The following is a 23136-nucleotide window of genomic DNA, read 5'->3' as shown; positions in this document are numbered from 1 at the left end:
ATATGTTTATATAGTGACCTATGGTATCCAACAAGGTTTTAAATGTAATGGATACATATAGCAAACAAATATTCAACAGCTTAAACTGGTATCTTGTTAATTGTCTGAGTATTATAAAATTAGGCCTACTAGTAGCCTGATATTCTTGAGGAACTTATCATTTATGTGTTTTGTGTGTGTTTTGAACTACTTTACAAGGTAGAAAAAAAGGAATGATTCTTGATTTTTTTTTTTTCACAGATGAATTAAATTCTCCTTTTATCGCACCTGTGTTTTAACTTGTTTACCAAAGCAAAACTGTGACCATTCAAGCATCACAAATGACCACTCCCCCATAACAGAGCCCATTCCTGTCTGCTCCCCATCCCGCAACAACAACCTGGAGGAGAGAGAGCGCAACTACACCCCTGCCCCTGCCTCCTCATCACAGCGTTGGTCGCCATCCATCCCCTCTCCTCCTCCTGTAGCTACCATAACAGATGGTGGGAACAACATTGCATCCACCGGGTACAACAATAGACCGCAGCATCCAGTCCAGACAACACTGGCCTTGCACCACCATGCTCCCCGTGCAGGACGGCGTGAGGCTGTGAGTGCCGTCGTGATTTATTTCACGCGGTACCACCAACACCACGGCCACGGAGGAACCTTCTTGCGACTGTTTGGGCTCTCTCCATCAAGCGGGGGAAGATGGCCGCTATGAAAATATTAACCAGCACAGGGCTCTTCTTGGCTTTCTGTGCGCTGGGGCTGCTCGCCATGGCGATCTGCACCGACTATTGGTACGAGACCGATGCGAGGAGACATCGGGAGAGGTGTAAAAACTATGCCAACAAGCGAAACGACCCGGGTTACATCTACATTTCAAACCACAACCTCCCCCTCCAGATGCCTCCAAAGAGCGTGGAGAGGAAAGGTAATGGCCCAGATGCTGGAGCTCTCATCAGGGAGAAGCGGCACTTTCTGGCCGCAGTGTCCACCATGGAGTCCCATTGCAGCCGCCAGTTTAACTCCACCATCTCCGGGCTTTGGAGGAAGTGTCACCGGGAAGGATTCGACCTGGAAACCGAGGACCTTATTTACAAAGGTGAGGCAGTCTGCCGTGTCTTGTGAGCACCAGGCCGTGATGCTCAGCGATGAGCTCACACCTAGCCTGACACAAACACCGGATCATCCCGAGGCCCACATTCCCCTTTTATACTCAAATATGTCTCCTTTTATAAATATGAATCTATACAACTAGATGAGGGTGGCTTTTTTAGAGGAATGTGTCTCTTTCGTTTATTTGAGAATTTCGCTGTCCATGGTACTGAGTGAGCCTCCTCTTTCTCCTCCTGAGATAATGGCCGGTCTCAGTTACTCCTTCTGTTTTCTGAATCCCGTTTAGATCCTGCAGAAAACTAAACAAGCCCTTTAATGTTAACTGTACAGCATGTCATAAAATGGGGATTGGATATAGTTAAGCAGGAGACAAATCGTTGGTAAATCTGGTTTAAATGTTGGAGGCACAACAGAGAAACACAATATAGGTCTATTCAATCAGCCCTCTTCACTAAAGAGCATGAGAAGCCATAGTTCAGGCCCCACTAATTCAGGGTGCACCAGGTTCAGAGCAAGGTCCAGAAACTATGAAGATGCATAAAAATGAATGAATAAAGAGCTGTTGTAATTAAAGCTGTCACAGTAGATGAACCTAGATTTGTTATTACACCTTAAAACAGCCTATATGAAACATTTTGTACAGTTTTCTTTTCCAAACATCGACTCTGTAAAAATATAAATGACACCATGTTGTCCCAGCATCTTCCAAACCTACATGACTCAAACAACCTAGAAACAAGTATTAATGCTTCTATGGTTAGGTTAACAGTTGAATTGTCTTGTCAAATCTGCAACCTACTATTAAGATATATTTTTAAATTTAGCAGATCATAGAGCTCTGGGTACATTTCTCAGCTTACAGTTCTCCATGTCAAAAATCATTATATAGTACCAGAGTACAGATAATATGCACACACACAGTGTACAGGTACATGTGAAAACAGCTCTTTATTTACATTGATGTACCACTCAGTCTCCAGGAGTGCATTTATAGCATGAACACATCAGTACCTCTGCAAAATATATGCTATCTTTATGAAGCTCGTTATTTGACTGTTTTTGTTGACATTGTCTCTGAAAAGTGTTCACTCAGTCCTGTTCTTCAACTGGTACGATATACATTTAAAAAATAGCTTTTCAAATGGATCTTTTGTGTGCTGTTGTATCAGATATACATTGTACATCATATGTTTGTGATATTGTGTCCATAGCTGTTGATGTGGTGTTTAACTGCCTAACAATGAATCTGGTTACTTGAATACAATAAATAAAAATGTATTAATGTATTAAAGTCTGCCCTAAAACAACAGTCAGGTGCCCAAAGGAACACTGTCACGTGTTTCTTGCTGTTATAATTAATCCTATTCATACTGACCATTAGAAGATCCCTTCAGAATGCACTTTCAATAAGTGATGAGGAACAAAATCCACAAGCTTCCTCCTGTGCAAAAAATGTATTTAAAAGTTTATTTGAAGCTGATGTGAAGCTTCAGTCTTCCAAATTAGTCAAAGCAATTCAATATCTTTCAAAGTTACTGTCTTTGTGTTACAATCATTTGAACACTGTCCATGGAGACACAAAGAGGATTTGTTTTTTTACTAGAAAGACTGTAAAGTGGAAAATATCCACTTTATTTGACTCAGACAGCTGAAGCCTCATGATATCCTCAGATAAATGATTGAATACAGTTTTGCACAGAAGGACTGTAGATTTGGTCCCTTGTCACTTCCATTGTAAGCACATTTCGATGGGATCTACTAATGGTAAGTATGAACAGGAGGAAGGATTACAGCTATCAAAACTGTGTTTCAATGTCCATTTAAGACTGTCTTTAAAAGCTATGAACCTATCCATTTTAATAATAATGAATAGAGCTACTACTAGCACCACAGCACCTTATTCATCATGCTGAGCTCCAAGCAGCCACAATGTAGGTGAAGATTTGAATATTACTCGATCAAAGTTATGATGTAATCCATTCATTATTGGCTGTTGTAGTAATGGAAATGCACATGCAATGTAAGTAACACTTGATTTTAAACAATTTAATCACTTACTTTTACACTTTACACTTACTTTTAGTTGTAAAAATACAGTATATGAATGTTTAGTGCCAATATTGACACTGAAAACTATGCAGAGATCAACCATAATGGACATTGATCCGCCTTTATAAAAAACTAATTGCTGGTTTGCAGCAAGTTAAATACAAAGTGAAAAAATATATAAAAGCATAATATGTCTGATCTTTTCTCTCCTTTTCATTGCCACATTTACTATATGTTGAAATGTAGTAAAATGACATGAACTTGTACACAGTGAAAGTGATATGATGTTGAAATCACACATAACTGCACCTAAATGAAAATGAATATAGCTCTGAAAAGGTTTTAGAGTATATGATTATGCTTTTCAGTCCATGAAGTGAGATCAGACGTCAGTAGCAAATCAGAAATGTGTGGCATTACTTATTTCAACTTGTCAGTGCATCTACATTCAAACCATAAATGTACAGCTTTCAGTTGATGCAATTGGCAAAACTTTGTTCAGAATCAGACAGTACGAAGATAAAAGCTGCAAAATGTTTAATAATTGAAGACTTCTGATCATGAAACATGATTGTTGTAAATTATTTTCTTCTTATAATTTGTGATGTTTGATGTTGTTTGATGTCTGTCTTGTTGTGACAGCAATTATAAGCAAAATAACATTTTTCTGTGTTAAACTATATCTGCTGATGTGGATTCTTACACACTGACACTTAAATTAACACATTTTTTATCACATTACAGCTATAAACAGCACATTGTCACTGTCAGTCATTGTTTTTAAGTGTTTAAAACTATATTTTGGGTCAGTGTGAAATACTATATACTGTAATGTAACACTATGCAGGTTTGAACTTAAACACTGTCTGTCGCTCACGTCATTACTTGTAGTAATTCTTCAACATGAGATGGAATGTTTTGCCTGGTGGGAATCAGCATTCAAAACAGATGTGATCCAGGTGATAGTCCATATAACAACACTGATTTTTGAACTGTAAGGTGGGCTATGCTTTGTTTAAAATCAGCGTTGAGTACATTTCAAGTTGGGTGCTGCTATGTTTGCCTTTGCTGTAACACCTCACAATTGGAAAACATGGAATATTTGAAGTCAAAGAACCACCCCAATATAAAAACATCTGTCTTCAATAGTAGCTGTGGGAGTCATTAACAAAGATCCAGCAGATCAAAGTTTAGGAGATCATAAACCTGACTTAGAAGGAAAGGGCTTTAAAATCAGAAAATAGCAGAAGTCCGGGTTTCACAAAAGCTTTGACAAACATTATGTGAGATTTATAACCACTGAAAGAAAGAAAGATGTCTAACGTAGTTCCAATTGGTGGTAACATATGCAAAGTATAGTAGAAATGACCTTTAAATATGAAATTACAAAAATGATGCAGGGCCAATGATAAAAAAGTATAACATCTTTTTCCATATAGAATAGAAGCTGGACCACATAATCGTGCCCCCAAAACCTTTTAATTTTGTGTCTGCTTTAGTTTACTGACCATCAAGTAAATATGAGAAGATTTACTTTAAATAAGTGCATTTAAGGCTCTTTATATAGCCTTTGGTAAAATCATCCATTTTCCATATTGTTTCCTTATCCTCTTATAATAAGAATGAAAAGAGGCTGGGAACATTAGGTTAATAAGGCTAACTCAGAAAATCAAAACTCAGCGAGGGTATAGAATAAATATGAAGCTTTTCTACTGTGTGTGTGTGTTATTTGATAATCCCACGAATGTGATTCTTACTTATTTTTCTCTTCTTAAATTAAGGATATTTGTGTTCCAATTATTGATTGTCTGTTTTTTTTTCTTTTTTTTTGCCAGGGATAATTCAAAGATGTACCCCAGTCAAGTATCACTACTCTTCGTCCATCCTCCCTCGAAATTTACCCGTCAACATCACAAAGACCATACGACAGGATGAATGGCATGCACTCCGTAAGTCTGAATGTGCTTCTCTGTGTTTGGAGTTGTGGAACTTGTTGGTTCAGTCACTGATTATTATTCTTTTTATCTTTTCTGTTCATCCATGTTTATTTTTCTGCCTTCTGCTTCTTCTGTGCTCAATTATCTTTCTCTTTGAGTAATGAAAAAGGGAAAAAAATTTACAGAAAAACCAGAAAAAAATGAAAGTCTATCCTCTACCAGCTGAAAATGGCCATTGATTAAGTTAATGTCTCCTTATTCAAAGCTGGAGAACAAGGAGAAGGAGTTTTGTTTGGCCCTGGAATATGTGAAATGTGGTGTGCCTCAAGGCATCATTTTGGGTCCTTTCTCATTTTCTCTGTATGTTTCTTCTCACATCATTCACAGACAAGGTGATGAAGCTGTTTATGTTGGTTTGACTATTTCATAAAATACCCGAATTTGTTTATTTTTTGTAGAACTAATGAAATTAATTCTTGCCCCTCTTATCCTCGGTTATTTCCTCCAATGTTCCATGAATTAGGAGTCTGTCTTTCGTCTACAGCTGAAGCAGCTTTAGCTTATAACTTGAAGCTTAGCTGTGATGCTAACCTCTTTTCATTGTTTACCTGTTCGTTGCTGGGCAATTATACTTTTTATTTATTAAGCACAGCAGGGTGTTTGCTGTGGAACATATCATTAACCTCCTAAGCTCATCTCTCCCACATCTAGACTCATGATCAGAGGTTATCAGGTCATCACTATTAGTGAGCCGTTGCCTTTAAAATGGCTCATAAAGAGGACATACAGCCGCACATATCAGTGTGTCTTCTCTTAAATTTCTCTCTCCTTTAAATGCACTAAGCTTTTATTTCTCACTTGAGGGTGCAGGAGTTCTTTGACCTTGGATTGGCCAGTAGTGGTTTTCTGTGTGATGTACGGTTACTTTTATCGTACTGCTTCTCACTGTGTTGTTTTATCTTCAGCAGAGATGTGCCTAATTCGTTTCCATTTTAAATTGGATGCTGTTGTGAGTCTGTAGTGTTATGTTCTATACCAAAGCATCAGTCAAGTGTTATTAATAAGACAAACACTCCCTGGGCACTTTATTAGGAACACCTGTGCAATCTAATGCAATACAATACAACAACTCGACATAAATTCTACTTTTATGAAGCAAATACATTTTCAGTTTTTGTTGTTATGTCAGAAAGGTGATAATTCCACTTTTTGTTAATCATTGAGGCCACAGTGGGTGATGGTGGATGTGTATGTCTATGTCTATGTGCATTGCTTATATTAAAAAGTGTTCCTAAAATGTTGTCCCTCCCATGTATGTTAATGCAGCAGACAACATATTAGGAACACAGTTCTAACTCTATAATTATTACTGCTGTCATTATCATCCATTACAAAATTATGCTGAACAAAGTAACAATACTACTGCCCTTAAAATCTACAGTAAGCAGAAACTGTCCCAAATGTGTAATAAAGTGTAACACTTGGAACAGTTTTTCAAATGTCTAGAAAACAGTCAAAAATTACCATCACTATTTTCCAGCATTAAAGATGACTTTCCAAATGTAATTATTTTGTATGACCAAAAGTCCAACACCCAAAGAGATTCTGTCTGCTAAAAAGCTAAAAGAAAAACAGCAAATGTTCTCATTTTGTGGCAATTTTAAAAAGTTGCAGATGAAGTTTCTGTCATCATGTTCATTTCTTTATTTTTTTCTCTTCTGGCTGATCTGTTCTGGTTGACAGTTCATCTAAAATAATGCTATAAAGTTACCTGTTTGCTCAGTGGTAGAACAGTGTGGAAACTGATGCTCAACCATCATTAGTGTAGCTTCAGGGATACAACTTGTCAATTGCTGCGTCACCAGACTGCTGGATTAATTCCGTTTTATCATTATATATTGTTATGAGGGAAATGACTACAACAGTTAAAATACTGTAATCATTGGGACTCCTACATGTAAAAATGAGGGTTCTCGCTCAATGCCTTTTCCAGGGTTTTAAATAAATCAAATGATTTGTTCATGGTGTTAACTTTGCAGACTAATTTCCAGTTTTAAAATAGTTGCCAGTTTCTCTGTTCAGTACCTGTAAATTAAATTTTAACCTCTGCTTGCAGATCTAAGAAGAATGACCGCGGGATTTGTGGGCATGGCTGTGTCCATCATTCTTTTTGGCTGGATCATTGGAGTGCTGGGATGCTGCCAGCAGCATGACCTCATGCAATATGTAGCTGGGCTACTCTTTCTCATGGGAGGTACTGTGAGAGCACATATGCTCATATCTACATGCAGGCATGCATACAAAATCCAATTTATTCAATTTCTTTATTTAGTTGGTGACAGCTGAGAGCATTTTGGGGTTAAGATGAGACAGTAGATCAATGCCCTGCAGTAACATGATTCTTGTCCTGCAATAAGACGCTCGGTAGATGAAGGAACTGAATAATTACTGTTTTTCTCTTCTGCTCACTTAGGAACATGCTGCATCATCTCCCTGTGCACATGTGTGGCAGGAATCAACTTTGAGTTATCCCGCTACCCCCGCTACATGTACGGACTCCCTGAGGACATTAGCCATGGCTATGGCTGGTCCATGTTTTGTGCCTGGGGGGGCCTCGGTCTCACATTGCTGGCTGGCTTCCTCTGCACCTTGGCCCCCTCCCTGAGCACGCCTGCTCGCACAACAACCCACAAGCCGAGGCAAGAGAATGGAACCGTGTGACAGGACGGAGGCGCCGTGAAGCAACTGACCCACGGAGCGCACAAACCACACCCTTCCAACCGTGATGTTTAACTCTGAAACAATTTTTTTGTCTGATCACCATCTCACACCACCCTTGACATCGCCATCCTCGCTCAGTGTTCAGTGTGCCTGAGTTGTGACAGAGGGAGCAAAGTAACAACAAACTTCACACACCTATTCTCAAAAAACCCTGAGGGAACTCCAGGACCACCAACACTTAACGTATGACTGGGGCATCTCTCTCATAGCACAAATAAGACGTTTTTTTGGTTCCGATTTTTGACATGCTGACTTTACGGCGATCTAAAGGTGACTGTTTTCTCTGAGGAGAATTTGTCTTAAAATGGTGCTCTCTTAAATGCATTTGCCACATACAGCACACTCCTGCAGGCACAAACAAGCACACACACACACTCACACACACACACACACACACACACACACACACACACACACACACACACACACACACACACACACCAGCTTTTCCACAAATGCTCTCTTATTTTGGATGAATCATGAGAGAAATCCTCCAAACGGAACAACCACACAAACATCAGGCCAGAGCATTCTGTCAGCATTCCTCTTTCAGTCGAGTGATGTGTGCTGTGTTGTTGTCGTAATGAAAAAAAAAAATCTGGCGTTGACTGCCCATTGCTTATCTTTAGTGTAGCACACTTACTGATATCAAAACATTAGCCCCAGGGTAGATGTCTACAGTCTCTGCAGAGCACACGATGGATCTAGCAGCGTGGTCAGTATGATAAAATACACAGAACTTAATTTGCATTGAAAAACAAATCGTTTGATGCTTCTTTAAAGATTCTATATGTACAAAATGCATCTCTATGTAGATCCAAATCATTGTTTGTGTGAAGTAGATTTTGAATAAGAATGTTTGTTTTCTTTAGGTTAGAAGTAATGATGGCTGACAGTATGGAAATGTGTGCTAAAGTAAACTCTGCCGTTTCACATATTGTTAAAAAAGGATTCTTAGAGCTTGAATCCATTATTGGATTCAGCAACATGAAGGTATTTTGTGGTACCGAGTGAAAAGAAGAGCTGAGAAGTAAAAGAAAGCATTAAATCACGGTAACTGCTGAGCTGTGACTTAATACAGCTGTGTTGTTACTGCTCTGTCAGATCCAGTTGTTTGCTGACAACTGAATCATAACCTGATATGAGCAACACAAGAAACCAAACTGCGGTGAAGTATTTGATTGCTCCATTGTTTACCCTCAATACTGATCAGCATTTTGTGTAATACTCTCAATACAAGCTAGTGAAGCAGTTTTAGGGGAAAAAATGCAATATTTTTAGTGATCCCACTTAAAATGAAAGCACAAGCTGAATTCTGAATCCTCATCTGCAATTATTACACTAACATAGTGACATCACACAAAGGTTGAGGGGAGAAGTGTCGTCCTGTCTTGACTCAAACCTGGCTCAGTAATGGCTGAAACAATGAAACAAGCAGCCATGGGAAATCACCCTATGTCATAATAGTTTTGTTTTTTTACATGAAGGTTAGATGGCACATTCAGTTAAGGCTCATGGCATGTTTCATGACGTTTATTAGCAATCAGCATGTAATACAACACTTACAGGAGCCATCATGGCTATTTAGAAAAATACATTTACAATACAAATCTCAGTACACAATGATGTGACATTACACTGAGCCATCAGATGCTACAAATGGCAGGATATTCCATTACTCCATACTTCTGCAATTTAATTGTTGGATTGAAAATACCTCCTAATTTAATGTTGGAAAAAAGCACAAATAATAATTTAGAGAAGCCTTTGAATGCAGCATTGTACACGAAAAGCTGTGTTCCAAATACACACGATATACTCATTAAAAAATTACAAAATAAAGTACACGTAAAATCACAAGTATTACAATGTCTTGCTTTTCTAAGCATTAATGGACACTGATGTCCCATTATAAAAAAATATATTTTCTTTTTATGTGGACGAAGGTAGCTTCATTTTTGAAAAAGGGTAAACAAAAAAAACAAAAAAAAAAACAGTAATGAATTCTTGTAAAAAAAAAAAAATGTAAAATTGGGAGTGTTTCAAATTACCAGTTCAACTTGAATCATGTATTCTTAGTACAGATCAGTTAAAAAACAGTAGTTTTTGTGTACTAACTTACAAAATACAAAATAAAAAATACACATATGTAGGACGGGGGCACAGTAACAGGTTTTGAAAACAGAACAGAGCAGGTTTGTATGTTGAGTGAAAAGGGGGAAACAGTTCACCTGGTGACACTTTTGGATGATGACTCACAGCAGATAGTTTTCTGTTTTTACCCCCCTGCTCACCAAACTGAATTTATTTTCAATTGTTATTTTCACTACAAGTTCATGATTCAAGAATATTACAGCCATGTGTATTGAAGTTTTTTATAACGTCAATTGCTGGAGATGAGTTATGAGAGATGTTATCAGTTATGTCAATTAACTTTCTTAGAAAAAAAAGGTGTTATAATGTGTGTTGACAACACTGTATGTGATGTTCAGTCCTTTCACCATCACCATTAACCTCCTCATGATGCAAACACATACAGAAGTCGAGGAAATGAACTGTGGCATGGTTGAAAACTGCATCTTCAGTGTCTTGTTTAATCTTTGCACTTCGCTGGATCTTTTAAAAGTGAGCAGGTGGAGTTATACATTGTACGTTAGCAAGGTCACAAATGGGAACAAAAACTGACTAAAGCATGTAATAAGCACCCTGTTGTGTCTTTTACAGTTTGGGTTTATATCATGGTGTGTGTTAAGGGTTAGCAGGTAACAAGGACGTGAATATTAAAATACGGTTATGAAAACAAAACAATTTTATATTTATGGTCATTACACTGACTGTTGAGTCGGTGTGTTTTCTGATGTCCTACGACTTACAGAATGCAATACTGTTTGGTGATTTAGTTTTATAAAGTTTACACCCAAATTGATGCCCGGTAATACAAGTATTACTGTAAACAGTAACGTGTAATGTACAAGTGCAAGTATAATGGGTTGTTAGGACCGAAGCACGATTGCACACAACTAACTTGTTTGTGTATTCTTGGTGGGAAAATTGGACTTTTCCAGTGCTGATGTGCCACTACTGTACATGTGCAGAACTCTGTCTAAAAGTAATAACAGAAAAGTTTGCAACCCTATATGTCAAATACTTTATAATTATATTACAATATCTGGATATTAAAACAAAGATTTGGATATGATCGGATTGAGTTTCAGGACAAAAAGAGTAGCACACAGTAGCAACATTTAAAAAAAAAAAAAAGAATACTGTATTAGAGAAAGGATGGAGTCAGCACAGTGTAACGATGTATTTAAAATTGTTGTAAATTCCTTCTCAAATGGCAACTTCCTGTGTTTCATGAGGAATTTAGAAATGTACTGTGTGCAATGAGAGATACCCTGTGATGCCACCATTTAAAGTGGCACTTGTTTCAGTAGCACAGCTATTATTTTCTACAAGTCATTTTTACTGGTTCAATCCACTGCAGAAGTTGTGTGGGGACTAAAAAGACATTACAGTCTTGCATGATCTCATTACAGTTAGTTTCTTTCAATATTAAAACTTGTGTCCATTTTTAATTAATTTATTTTACTGAAATAAAAAAAACATGTAATTACTATTTGTACTTTCAGTGTTATTTTCCCCCCAGAATTCAGTTTTCCTCTTTAAAGTTGGAGATTTCCTTTAGCAGCTTCTCCCCTAATATTGCTTCTTTTTTTTAAACTCTCAAACGCTTTAATCTGTGGCTCTCCTTAACTGGCTGATAATGGGAAATTGTGTGTTTTTATACCTGTGGGGATGAGGTTGTTTGTGGGATGCATAGGTCCAGTCAAAGATGAACATTTACATAGAGTGAAGCTATGTTTATGACAGCAGTGTGGAGAGCACCGTCCTCCAAAGAGGCTTAGAGGCGAGGCTTGGCCTTTTGTCACTTAGGACATGGTGCCATCTAGAGGGAGGACTTGATGTTATGTGTCTTTGCTTTTTTTAGGACTGGAACGATCAACTTGCTGCTACAAGGCCATAATGTACAAGCAAGAAAGAAACAAGAAATACACACAAGTATCATCATGTATTACTAAATAAAAATAAATGACGAATGATGACACAAACACAATATTAGACGCTGTAATTAAACAAAGTTTGTCCAGATTTGCCCATAAGCAGTTTGTTGACACAATAAACTTTATTTCAAACAAATCCAAACAGATTTTATCCAGTAAAATACAGAAACATTATTGTAACATTTTTAAATCTTTAAAACAGCACTTCTCAATTTTCCATGAACAAACCTGGTCACTCAAAATTCAAAAGCTCAAACATACAAATTCAAACTACATACAGTATATACCTATCTTTATTATCACTTACTACCATCTTTACTAACACTACTACTATAAGAGGACAAATCAAACAGTATAATTTAACACCAATGACATGATTGTGTACTACACAAAACTGGAATATACAGCTTCACTGTCAGGTTGTTGCCTGAGGTTGAATAATTTATTCATCGGCACAAAGGTGATATCCAGAGTCTTATCTCTGCTTTTAAATAGAAAAGGTCTGATTTGCTCTTAAACTTGAGGTATAACGGATATGAAGTACATGTTAAATCATTGACCTTGTATAGTTACTGTACAATTAAGTGAGTGTTCACTGCTGCTGACCAGAGCCAGAAACAAAAGTGAGTCTACTTCTTGCTGCGGTAATGGGCGCCGACCACCATGTAGCTGTCAGGCGAGATGTTCAAACTGGGTGGCTTCGCTTTGTCCCGACAGACCCTGACCTCAGATCTGCCAACTGGTCCTCTGCAGGGGTCGTGCTTCTGCAGGTAACTTATGAAGGTCTCCCAGCCTCCGCCCACACGAACCATCACGTGACGCTCATTCAGCATCTGCACAAGGTGACATAAAAAAGTCGAGTAGGGAATGCTGGGAAATAAAGTGTGCATACATTTTCTGGCTGACTTATTGTCTGGATGTATATGAATTCTCAATTATATGAAAAGCAGAGCTGAGGAGAGCAACCCCCCATACACACACACACACACACACACACACACGCACACACACACACACACACACAATCTAATATATACAAGCTTCTCCTGCATGTGTAGCTCAGGCTATGAAAGGCAAATGATCTCTGGGATAGCTTTGTCAAAATCTCATTAAACCAAATGAAACAACACCTCGTGGCACCAGCTGAGCACACACCGAGGATTAATCCACATATGAGCATGCATGCACACACACGCAGTGACACACAAAGGCACACCCACACGCAAACCACCTAATAAGCACTATTTTAAATTAAATAACAACTGTATATCCAGTCTATCTGTCAACAGTAGATCCAGTAGAGGTCAGCTGTATCTGAATCAACACATTCTTCACAAACAGACGTCTTTACAGCTGAAAACCAACTGCTGCCATGGCAACTACTGCCACAATATAAAGCCGGAGAAAAAAAAATTAAAAGGAGAGATTGAGATGAGTTCAGTGCCGACCCACAACTCCCAAGAGACATTAACATTCCCAGGAGGCTTTGCAAAGCCGTTCATTGTCCTGTCAGCATTGGCCCACCCCCCTCTCGCCATATCGCCAATAAACCCTTCATTAAGGAGCCATTAAGAATGTGATAAAACAAGCAGATCTGCTCCACCAATGTGGGGAGATGTGTGTCACAGGTATGGGATGAAAAATCAATGGCAAACACACACACACGCACACACACACACACAAACAGGGCAGGCGACACAAGCAGCTATGGAGGAAAGCCCAGACCTGGTCTGTCTCAGCTGTCAGTCTGCAGATTAAAATGTTGAGGTTGACAGAGGTCAAGTCTGACACCCTAAATAAACCATTTCCTGTCAGACGTGGAGTGAATGTAACTTTGACAGGTCTTCATTCTCAAAAATACAGTCATCATCTTAAGTTTGCTTCCAAAGTTGCTTTCACAAGTTAGTAAAAATGTTGTAAGTGCTAATTGTAATGTTTATATTAGGTTGGTTAATTATGTTAATCTTATTTGTCACTCGCTTGATGTTATATGGATTTAAATGTGTTGGTTTGTTTGACTATTCATTTTCTTTTTCTCAGATCTCTCTTAAAAAAGAGATCTTGATCAAATGAAGTTGCTTAAATTAACACTTCTTTTTTTAAAATTTGATTACATTTTAACGATGACTGAATTCTCCAGTATATTAAACATAACAACAACCTAGTTATCAAAATGATCATCCGACCTTCGTCCTTTTGGACTGTAATACTCTACACAGACTCCCATTGTCAGGCAGACTGCTTTATTTCTGTCTCTACAACTAGATGCTACGTCTGCATCCCATAAACCACCGTCTGGATTCCCCTGTGTCCTCCCTGGCAGCTCCATTGATTCCCTCTCTCCTCTCATGCTGAAAAATGCATGAGTGTACTCAGGGATGGGAGTCATTTAAACAGCCGCCAGTAGGAGTCAGGCTTTAGCCATATCCGCTGCTTTTGAATTTTTGATTTTTTTTTTTTTGAAGTACAGTGAGCTTTTCTAAAATATACCGTAAAGAGACAAATCCAGCAGCATTACAGAATATAGTATATGGCCTGATGCAGACACGTGTTGTGCAGGCTACATCATGTTGTCTTTCAGATCCCCTGACATCACGTTGATAAGTCGGTGGAAAAAATTTTTCCTTACTGAATCAAGACTGCAAAGCCCTTTAAGCCAAATTCTTGATTTTGGGCTATATAAATAACATTGACTTGACTTATTTTAAAGGATGAGAACCAATATTTTTAGTAGCTGCATGACTAGAATTTTAATTTAGTTTGTCAGTCAGTCCCACAATTGGATGAATTGCCATGAAATGTTGCACCAGCGTTCATGTTCCCCCTGTGATTTACCCCAGTTACTTTGGTGATACCACCACGTGGCTGACATTCATGGTTTTGAGTGAAATGCAAGTTGAAAGGTTGTACAAATTGTTCAGTGCTAATTAGCAGATATTAGCATGCTAAAATGCTTAACATAGTAAACACACCTAAACATGCTGACATCATTGTTTAGCCCACGTTATGTAAGTTCAGCCTCACAGAGAAGCAGCTGATTAATAAATGATAAATTTAGTAACAGACACTTGTGTGTAGTATTGATAGTTCCTGCCCAGTTAGGTCAGAGGTCAGGGTCACCTACATTACAAAGACCTTTGAGCTTCTTTGGAGTCAATATTTCGCTCAAGGACACTTAATATGGGAGGATGATGAAGATTTTGCTGCCAAAATGCTCAGCTGAATGCCAGAAAAAAAAAATCATCATCCTCATTTTGGTGATTTTGCTCAGCTACAGATAGAGCTCAAAAACGAGAAGTCTTCCTTCTATTCTTTAGGCTTATCTTTTATGTAGATAACATGATAACCAAAGAACCAATGTGGTCTGATTTTGTGAGGTGTTTGAATGTCTTTCCTCCCAGTGACACAGTCAGACTGTGACCCTGCTACAAAGCTGAAGGAGAGCCTAATTGAGAAGAAAGAAGAAAGAGAAGAAAGAAAAGCCTTCCTCCTTTTTAACACCAAAGAATGGCGGAGCACTTCAGGGCCACCCTGATTGAATAGTCTCCAGAGGGAATAGAGAGAAGGGGGGGAGGTGGGGTAGAAAGTTTACACGTGAGGAGAGGCAGTCATGCTTCTGCCGCTCATTAACAAGCTGTCTGATTAAACCCTTCGCTAATGACTGCCTCGGTAATCAATAGTATCTGCTCTTTAAAAAGGTCTGCACGCATTGAATGGCGTACTCTCCTAGGAGCTGTGCGGGGGTTATCATGGTATATGGTAATTGAGGTTTATGGCGTGTTTCCCTCCACACGTGTAGGCAGCTGTAAGCTTCAAGGTAATGGATGGAGTCCGGGTCGATAGGCTGCAGCGCTCTGTTCACACAGACAAGGTATTTGTGTTGTCAGCAGCTGAGAGAAAGGGGAAGGAAGCAGTGCAAGTAGTGTCTAGAAACTAGTAATTATGGCTGAAAACTGACAGGCGGATGAAGTTATGGTGAAACATCATATTTGCAAGGCTGCACAGAGACAGTGAGCACCAAAAGGTCAATAGTAGACATAAAGAAGGAAAACAATATAACATATTTTCCTCTGCATTTACATTTTCTTAATATTATGTGTTCTGTGGACTTCACTATTAAGCAATAACTCTGCTTATCGCATCTTTATTGCCTCAGTTTTCTTTGAGGTGGTGTTTAGAAATGTGCTCCTATGTTACTGGCAGGTCTGCTGTGGAGAAACAGGTGTTGTCTGACTTGAAGGGGAGCAAAAAATTATGTTGTCTGTCAGCAAGTCAAAACTTAGCTGTAAATCTGTTGTGAAAAAAAACTGACACTGACAGCATTGATTACCAGTTGAGAGAGTGTAAGGTCAATGGGGTTTTTCCAATAAGATTAACAAAGCATTAAATGGGTTCCAACAAGTGACCAATTAGACACCAAAGTTGCAAAGTTTTCCTCATAATATGGAGTTGAAAGGATGCATTTATTGGATTATACAATAAACTTTACTCACTGTTACTGTCTACTTTCTGCTGAGTGAATACTGTATGTGAATTAAACATACACTGAAGCCATTTTTTCTTTGTATGGGTACAGATAGATACTATAGTATATCCCTCTGCTTAAATTCATAACCCTCCCCACCTGGATGGACACGGACTCCCAAGTGGGCTGCCATTTGAACTGCACACTGCAGCCATATCTTTGCAAAATCAACCTGAAAGGAACGTGTTTATTTTTCATTCAGGTCTGAACTCTTTGCAGAAGGTCTGTGTACTGAATAAAATCATTGTCAACCCGGTCTTATCCTGACCATTGGTTGCCAAGCAACCCTACATCCCAGAAGGCCATTCCTCGAGCCTTTGTACGGAGGCATACAGGTGGTGCACGACTCAGGGAAGCTGAAAGGCGCCAACATCTCGATCCCAAATGACTGCAAATCTGTCAGTCTGACAGACTGTACTTGTTGCTGACTCAACTGTTGATTAAAGACCTGAGGGCCTCATATCTAATTATGTGTTATAGCATCTACTGTATGGTGCATCCTCATTGGCTGAACCATAAGATTTGGTTTATAATCCAGTATCCAGTTATAATTACACAGATTAGGTTTCACATTAATTTTACATTACTGTCGCTTTAATTGACTTAAGTGAGTTAAACTACTCTTATGAAACAGCATATTAGCAATATTAAACTTGTGGAGGAAGGGATTTTAAACTAACACTGTCTTTTTAGAAATTATGTTCACATATCTCCAATTTGTTTTACAAAAAAAAAATATTTTGATGAGAAACATAATTGCTGCCTAATTTATGTTCGCCTGGGATGTTTTTTCCAGTGTAGACAGCACCACATTTTCATGGTTTCAGTTGAATGTTAATACAGTGAACTAGTTCCTTTCTCATGCCCCAAGTCCACAGTGAAAGATACTTTAATGCTGAACCAAGACCTCTTAACCATAACTAAGAGCTTAAAGTGTCTACGCAAAATAATTAATAGTTAAATCATGCTTAAGTTGCCACAAGCAGATATTGTACGAACATTTAATTAAATACTGTCAGTGGACAATTCGTAAATACACTCAAAATATTTTGCCATTTACCAGATACATTAATGCACAATGTTTCTTCATTGTGTTGCTGTTGCATATTACTATTACATAAACATAATTTATAGGAGACAAGCCAGAACATACATTACTTACCCGTATGTACATAACTTTATCACCGATGCGGTAACAGCCTTTAGGCTGCTTTTCAACTACGAACCTGGTGGGACAGCTGCAAGGGGGATTTTCAATAATGTTTCTCACCTGAAACAGATTAGATAGAGAGAGGGAGTACAAACATACAGTATACACCTTAAATACTTGAAAATTTAAATATGATTAATTTCACTGAGGATAAAATACGTACAATATCATCCAAAATGCTGTTGGCACTTGTGCTCTTTCGTCTTGTGGATTTGCTGGACTGACGGGTCAGAGCTGCAGGTCGAGAGGGAGTGGGAGGTGTAGCTGTAAGAGCGTGGTTCTTTAGTGTGGTGGAGGAGGCGGTGGGAGTGGAGGGTGCTGACAGTGAAGTGGATGCAGATGTGTTAGTGATGCAGGATGAGGAAAACAAAGGTGTTTGTGTTGATGCTGTGGTTGTGCAGGGGTTAGAGACTGCGAGGGAGGACTGAGGGGGGGGTAAACATGTAGGCACTGGGTCTGTTGTGGCTGATGGAAGATCAGAGGCAAGGGAGGCAGTGAGGGGTTCAGACAGAGTGGCTGTGCTTGGAGTGAGGGGTGCTGGTGGAGGAGTAAAAGGAGGAGGGGGAGAGGGAGAGGAGGCTGGAGGCAGGGATGAATGTGATGGTGAACACAGCGATGGAAGAAAAGAGAAGGGCAGGGGTGAGGATGGAGATAAGCACCCTGCCTCTTCCCTTTCTATTTCTCTCTCCAACTTCACAAGCCCTGGAGGCTCCACTCCATACCTGAGAGAGGGTTGGCATAACAAAAAAGTATCAAAAGTTGTAACAATAAATTGACACTAAGGCATACAGTAGAACAGGTTACTGATTCTTAACCAGGGGTCTGCAGTTACAAGGAGATATGTCAATTATAAAATTAACTATTTAACTATATAAACTATACTTTAAATAAAATAACCGATAAATGGTCAAATCATCAATCAGTGTGATTCAGGAGTGATTTACTTTTGAGAACCTGCCTTACGTAGGAAAGATCTTCTTGTCTAGTTACCTGGCTGCAATCCGCCCCAGGTCCATCAGGCACAGGCACACCTCCCGAGGTTGCTTATGGAGGACTTCATACAGCACACGCATAAAGCACAAAGAGGGTGGAGGGGTAGAAAATAAAAAGTCACTCTCTGAAAGGAAAGATATTTCCGGAGATAAACTCCTGTCTGTGTCAAAGGAAAACACGAGCTGCAGTTTGAACAGAGAAGGCACATTTCAGGAGGTACCCCGTCTCTATTGTGCTTCTCTATCTTTGAAGTGGAGCTGGAATTCCTGTGGGCTTTGGATGTGCTGCTGAGGGCATGAGGGCATAAGAGCTTCATCTTCTGCCTCCGGTCCATTATCTATACATTAAAAAAGGGGCTCTGTGCACTCTGTTTGGACCATAAACGTCATTTGTGAAGATGGTGGTAGGTTAAGCATGCATAAAAGTATGTAAAACTACAATATGTGTCACGCCGTCCTTAAAATATGGAGACAGTGGAGACAATATAAAGAATAAGAGCGTGTAGCTTAAAGACAAACAAAATAACGTAATAATGTAATAAACAGATACAGTAATGTCACAATGACTAATGGGTATTTTATCCTTATTCACCTGTATTTGATATCCACCATTACATCATCACTGCAGCAAGAAAGGGAAACAGGAGAAAAGAGACAGAATAAACATTCATGTCACTAGAGCCTAAAGTGAAGCCTTTCAAAATATAGTAACTTTACTCTCCCAGTCACTCAATTAGTTAAGTGAAGTAGGTTAGACCGCCTGCGGGGGGGAGACTTATTGTTGGTGAGGATTAACCTGCACATTACATTTCTCACGCATCTGCCGCAATGCATAGACATGCCCAAGGGAGAAGACGCTCATAGAGAAGCGTATTACAGATATTGAAGAACTACGTTAGCATGTTAACTGCAAGCTTTCTTCACAGGCACACAGAGCATCACACATACAACAGGTGTTCATGAGAAGAGTGACTCAGCACGATCGCTGTCTGACTCGTTTTAAAATCTTAATTTTCCTTATTTATTAATTTCAATGAACTTGTGAGCAGTTGATTAAGTTGCATAATACATTCAGCTCCTAATCAAAACTATCCACTTTTAAATTCAGGTTAGAGCCACAATGATTATTCAATTCATTGATTGGACAATTGTGGGAAAATTAATCAGTGACAATTTTGATGACTGATTAATCGTTTTAGTAATTAAATACCAAACATTTGCTATTTGCTTTTTTTTAAACAGTTTTGAGACATTTTATTGACAAAACTATTAATTGACAAAAAAATCACAGATTATTTGATAATGAAAATAACTGTTTGTGGCAGCCCTAACTCTGATTGTTATTGAAGTATTAGAGTTATGGAAGTATCAAGGCCTACAAATCACCAGTAATACCTATTTTCGAAGTAAAATAAATGTATATAAACACTACTTATTTGAAACCAGCCCCAAGAAGTAATAAAATATGTTTTTATATATTATATTGTTTTGCAAGAATAAGAAATGATGAATAATCCATCACTTTCAAGAGATAAGCCCAACAATATATATGTTGGGCAACATAGTGCTTTGTTGTGTCTACTTAGACACAGGGTCAAAACTGAAAAACAAGAGGACACTAAACACAACAGTGCCGGAGAGGCTGAATGGGATGATTACGGAGGAAATAAAAGGGAAATAATGTTTTCACACAACAAATAGACACAATAAAGTTCTTGCTATTGGATCTATGCCTAAAGATTTTAATATACTTAATAACAAACTATATGTGTGTGTCATTATTGACTCCAGGCCTTCATTCATAAAATGACTAAAGATCTTCAGCTACATAATGTTCAGTGCAATCTTCGGTCCATACTCACCCAAATCCTCTGATTCAAAAAGGTAAGCTTCTTCAACGCCGATCTTTCGACACCAGTAAAGGAAGTTGGCGGTGTTGTCTCTGGCGAAGAATGATCCAGAAGTTGCATCAGCTCGCCACTGGATCACTCTTCTTATGAAAGGCTGTAGTCATATTCAACACACACATACAAACATATATATATGCACTGACACAAACATCCACACAGAAACAGTAAGTATTCATTGGAAACATTTCTTATTTCTGCAATGGATTAATGCTGGTTTGCATAGTGCAAACAGGAACCTGTTTGTGATAAATAAGCAGTGTCTGACTATGAATCCGACCGCAGGCATGACCTGGTTTTGTGATCTAATCCTCCTTTGGGATCTCTCAGCTTTATTACATTTTATGCAAGCAGAATTCTATCATGTATTTATCCTGCAGTTAACAGATTCTTAAGAACTGAGACACAGCTTACACTATCGTCAGACTCTGTGTACGGGTTAGTTTTAACTCATCTGTCTTATTATGGCTTCTACAGGTTTGTAGTCATTACACATCAGAAAAAAGCACTAGTTAATTTGGTATGTTGCTAAAATGTGTGTGTTAAAACTGGTTAGATCACTGTTTGTTGGTGGGGTTTTTTTGTTGAATGGAAATGAGTGTGGTTGTGTGTTTCTGCAATAGCATGCAAATGTGTGCGCCGCGGCACCTTGCCACTGTTGATGCAAATCATCTTCTCCTGGAGCAGCTGCGCCAGCTGACAGAGGAGAACGCCATTATCCAACCTCTCCATCAGACTGTTAGCTGTGAGGTCCTCACCTGAGAAAATATACACACAAAGATACATTAAATTATATGCAGTGAATTATCTGTTTAACTTAAGGTTTGTACTTTTAGCAGATTGTATCTGACACATTCCCAAAGGAGTAGATCAGTTTAAATAAATATGTTCCTGTGCATCAACAGATGTCAACTTTGTCACTGCAAGAGAAAACTGTCCTTCTGTAAGCAAGGTCTCATAAGGCAATGAAATCTCTGAATATAGTAAAAGAAAATGAAGAGATAAAATACAGTGAAAATATGGTGAAAATGGAAAAGAGCTACTTATTATACTGCTGGTGAGCCAGAAGTCTCATTATGGCATGTGTAACTACAGATTGAGTGAATTTATTTTTAAACCAAGTATCTGCTGTCTTTAAAAAAAAAAAGATAAATAAGGGCATAGACGCCTTTATTTAGCAGTAGACCGACAGGAAACATGGGAGAGAGAGGGGGGTGTGACATGCAAAGGACCTCCGATCAGGATTCGAACCAGGGTCAGCTGCCTACATGGCATGCGCTCTAGCCACTCGAACACCTGCGCGCCCATATCTACGGTCTTTTAACGCCCTGAACTTCACAAACAACCTACTAGTTAAAAAACAGTACTGATGAATAATTACAATTTTGAGAAATAAAAACCAACCAAAAGGAGCCTTTTTATTACTTTTATTAACATCCCCAGCTCATAGGAGCTAGTAAGCTACATGTATATTGCAATTCACACACATTCAAAGTGGCACTAGTTTGACCACTTTTTTATGTCCAAACCTATCACACCCCCTGACCCATAAGCTGTTTTTTTCTAGTAAAAACTATTATCAGTCACAAAACTCATCATGTTGGAGTCTTGGCACTTTCCAGACTCCCTCCGACAGGTTGTGGCATGTGTAGAGCCTTTATGTTTTCTCTCACAATGCAGTAAAGTGGAAGAAAAATCCCTTTACTGCAGCACAGCACCCTTCATTCAAAGGTATTTCAAGGATTTGGATAATAAGTAGGTTAATGTGCCTCTTTTTCTTTTTCACCTGTTTTTAAAACAAAAGATCAATTTCCAAAGTGGCATTGTGAAGTGATTTTTCATCTGTGGATAAGAAATTACAGCCTCAGGTGATATTTGGACATTTTAACTTAAATATATTATACTAAAGCCTAGAATTTACATTCTTTCTGATAATTTTGAGGCAGAAATTCAAAATAGTCCTGTGGGTGTTTTGCAAAAGTAAATAAGTGATTCTAGTGTTCAGTTTTAGTTACAGGACAGCTGTCTCACCCATGATGTTGTTAAGCCAGAACGCCAGGTCTTCTTTCATGGGCAGCAGGCTGGCGTCGTGGCGGTAGGGAAGCCACTGGTTGTACTCCTGAGGACTGGTGAGGCCCGGACCAGAGTGTCTATACTTTTGGCCAAGAAGACAGTTCATCCCCAAACCTGTCAGAGGACTTTCAACACTGATGTTCATCACTTCCACTTCAGTGTCCATACTTCAGCTGCGGTCGTCTTTGAAAGATCCTGGTGGAATAAATGATATAAATATTTATTTAGTTTGTTTTTGATAGATTACATTCTTGTGATGCTTTGGTTTTGACATTTTGCATTTGTCTCTAAATCCCAAGAGATTTTAAAAGGAGTGAAGATGTAAACTACATTCATTGTACATGCTCATGTATAACTTTTGACTCTATTGACTCTATTGCTTTATTTTGACAGAACACTTTTTCTTAATCAGGGTATAATTCATTCTTGTGATCCTTCTTAAAGTGATGCCATGATGACAGTATGCAAATTTGTTTTTCACTGCATCTTTGTAAAAT

At 38.6% G+C, this 23136-nt stretch overlaps 2 protein-coding genes across 2 annotated transcripts; one reads left to right on the top strand and one right to left on the bottom strand.

Annotated features, from left to right (window-relative positions):
- The first annotated feature begins 467 nt into the window (after nucleotides 1-467).
- tmem276b (transmembrane protein 276b) lies at nucleotides 468-8099 on the top strand. Its single transcript, XM_053320442.1, has 4 exons — nucleotides 468-1087; nucleotides 4986-5099; nucleotides 7204-7341; nucleotides 7561-8099. Exons 1-4 carry the CDS (start codon nucleotides 691-693, stop codon nucleotides 7806-7808), a joined length of 897 nt encoding a protein of 298 aa, XP_053176417.1. The 5' UTR covers nucleotides 468-690; the 3' UTR covers nucleotides 7809-8099.
- A 4462-nt stretch (nucleotides 8100-12561) lies between these two features.
- Nucleotides 12562-22805, bottom strand: gas2b (growth arrest-specific 2b). The gene is made up of 7 exons (XM_053321297.1): nucleotides 22598-22805; nucleotides 21215-21324; nucleotides 20522-20663; nucleotides 18658-18721; nucleotides 17831-18389; nucleotides 17620-17727; nucleotides 12562-12765 (listed from the first exon to the last, which is right to left on the bottom strand). Exons 1-7 carry the CDS (start codon nucleotides 22803-22805, stop codon nucleotides 12562-12564), a joined length of 1395 nt encoding a protein of 464 aa, XP_053177272.1.
- Between the last annotated feature and the right edge of the window lie 331 nt (nucleotides 22806-23136).

Source organism: Scomber japonicus, chromosome 1, assembly GCF_027409825.1.
Source record: "Scomber japonicus isolate fScoJap1 chromosome 1, fScoJap1.pri, whole genome shotgun sequence".
NCBI classification, from domain to species: Eukaryota; Metazoa; Chordata; class Actinopteri; order Scombriformes; family Scombridae; genus Scomber; species Scomber japonicus.
The sequence above is the reverse complement of the archived record's forward strand: the minus strand, read 5'-3'. Positions and strand labels throughout refer to the sequence as shown.

Bases quoted from the DNA above. Each gene is read 5' to 3' on its own strand.
- tmem276b (XM_053320442.1), top strand. From the start codon at position 691: ATGGCCGCTATGAAAATATTAACCAGCACAGGGCTCTTCTTGGCTTTC. The intron at 1,088-4,985 runs GTGAGGCAGTCT...TTTTTTTGCCAG, and splicing joins CGAGGACCTTATTTACAAAG to GGATAATTCAAAGATGTACC. The intron at 5,100-7,203 runs GTAAGTCTGAAT...CTCTGCTTGCAG, and splicing joins GGATGAATGGCATGCACTCC to ATCTAAGAAGAATGACCGCG.
- gas2b (XM_053321297.1), bottom strand. From the start codon at position 22,805: ATGGACACTGAAGTGGAAGTGATGAACATCAGTGTTGAAAGTCCTCTG. The intron at 21,325-22,597 runs GTGAGACAGCTG...ATATTTTCTCAG, and splicing joins CTGGCTTAACAACATCATGG to GTGAGGACCTCACAGCTAAC. The intron at 12,766-17,619 runs GTAAGTAATGTA...CACCTTGTGCAG, and splicing joins ATAAAGTTATGTACATACGG to ATGCTGAATGAGCGTCACGT.